This window comes from Amphimedon queenslandica, unplaced genomic scaffold (genome assembly GCF_000090795.2).
Source record: "Amphimedon queenslandica unplaced genomic scaffold, v1.1 AMPQUscaffold_4777_Cont23246, whole genome shotgun sequence".
NCBI lineage: Eukaryota > Metazoa > Porifera > Demospongiae > Haplosclerida > Niphatidae > Amphimedon > Amphimedon queenslandica.
Genome location: NW_003554913.1, coordinates 1 through 1577, shown reverse-complemented (window position 1 = coordinate 1577; position 1577 = coordinate 1). Strand labels below are relative to the sequence as shown.

The 1577-nt window shown below is 36.2% G+C and overlaps 1 protein-coding gene across 1 annotated transcript; it reads left to right on the top strand.

The window, feature by feature from the left end:
- Positions 1-193: 193 nt before the first annotated feature.
- Positions 194-903, top strand: LOC109592552 (roundabout homolog 3-like; the record flags this gene model as incomplete). Its single annotated transcript, XM_020007977.1, has 3 exons — positions 194-395; positions 445-595; positions 744-903. Coding segments are annotated over 3 exons (513 nt in total), but the record flags the coding sequence as incomplete, so codon positions are not given.
- Positions 904-1577: the final 674 nt, after the last annotated feature.

The window sequence follows — 1577 nt, the reverse complement described above, 5'->3', positions numbered from 1 at the left end:
CAGAGTCTTTGGCCTAATTTTTGAGCAATTTTTAAAATTCATGAAATTCACAAGAACATTGTGACTAATGTTTGGAGTTTTTTTTATGTTAAAATGATTATTCTTTACTATATAATTCATGCTCTTGGGCCCAACTTTGAAGCAAATTAGTTTACTATTGCAGTATATGCAGACTCTAAGTTCTTGTAAGTAGTATATTAATATACTGAATAGGGCACTGGAGGAGGATCATTCTTCATTCTGTACTAATAAAAGTGTTGATAATTGTGGCAACACTGACACTGAAGGACTGCTAGTATTAAAGGACATTGCAGCTGCTGATCAAGGAATATACGTGTGTACAGCTACACTGGAAAATGTCACTAGCTCTGTGATTCGACAAATTCAAATTGGAGGTGATTATTAAAATAATTATTTGTTACTATAATCATTAATTATAATCAGAGCCTCCTGTGATTGAGAAGAGTCCTATTAGTGTGGTTGCTCGTGATCCTCCATCTTATGTTGTTTTTGAAGCAGCAGCAAGAGGGAACCCACCACCAGTACTGAAATGGTATCATAACTCAAATGAAATTGACTTCAAAAATACTACAAAGTAAATCAAAATTGATAAGTACACTAATCTAATATTACATTGATTGTAATAATACAATGAATACTTGGATTAAATTCTTTATTATTATTATTACTATATGTTTTATTTCCATGATATTACATATATTTAATCATTATTATTATTATAGGATGTATTTGACCAGTACTGGGTCATTGATTATATTGGGTCCTCAGTTTGAAGATAATGGTCAATATAAAGTAGTGGCAGACAATGGAGCTGGCTCAGTAGAAGCAGCTGCCAGTCTTACAATATACTTCAGTAAGTGCTACTATTACTGTAGAGAGTAGTGGATACTGTGTAGCAATAGGGACAGTGTACACAATAGGCGACAAACCTGAGCAAAGCATTTTGAAGTGACAAACTATTACATTATGCACATCTACATGCAGGCCCACTGAGAGGGGGGGGGGAGCAGGGGATAAATCCCCTGGGCCCCTCACTTCAGGGGGCCCCATAATAATGTACATTATAATTAAAGTATAATAAGTCATCTTTTAATACATGATTAAACATGTGCCTTTCTGGTTTTTAAACTAGCAAAATGATCTATGATATAATCAAAATTTAGCTGTTCTGCAAGTTTGCTTTTAATTGCTAGTGTTCCTAAGTCAGTCAATCAATTTTCGGTCATATTTGAGCATTGGTAGTTCTTGTCATTTAATTAATATCCCATTCGCCCTAAAATGCACGCACAAAATATATACAAAATATATACAATAAGCCCTGCACATCACCCCAAAGGGGCAAAAAGAGGGAAGGGTTGGTAATATTGTATGGGCCACACCCCCTAAGCTTGCGGTTGCAAATGGTGGTCAAACTGAACCCAAGGCTTAAACACTAGTTCAACGATGTGAAGCTAGTGGCCAGTTCATGAAGCAAGCTGGCCCACCCTGGCTGCAATGTATGCCTGGCACCTAAACAAGTGCCGCCAAAATCTAACTCTTACCAGCTGAACCAACTA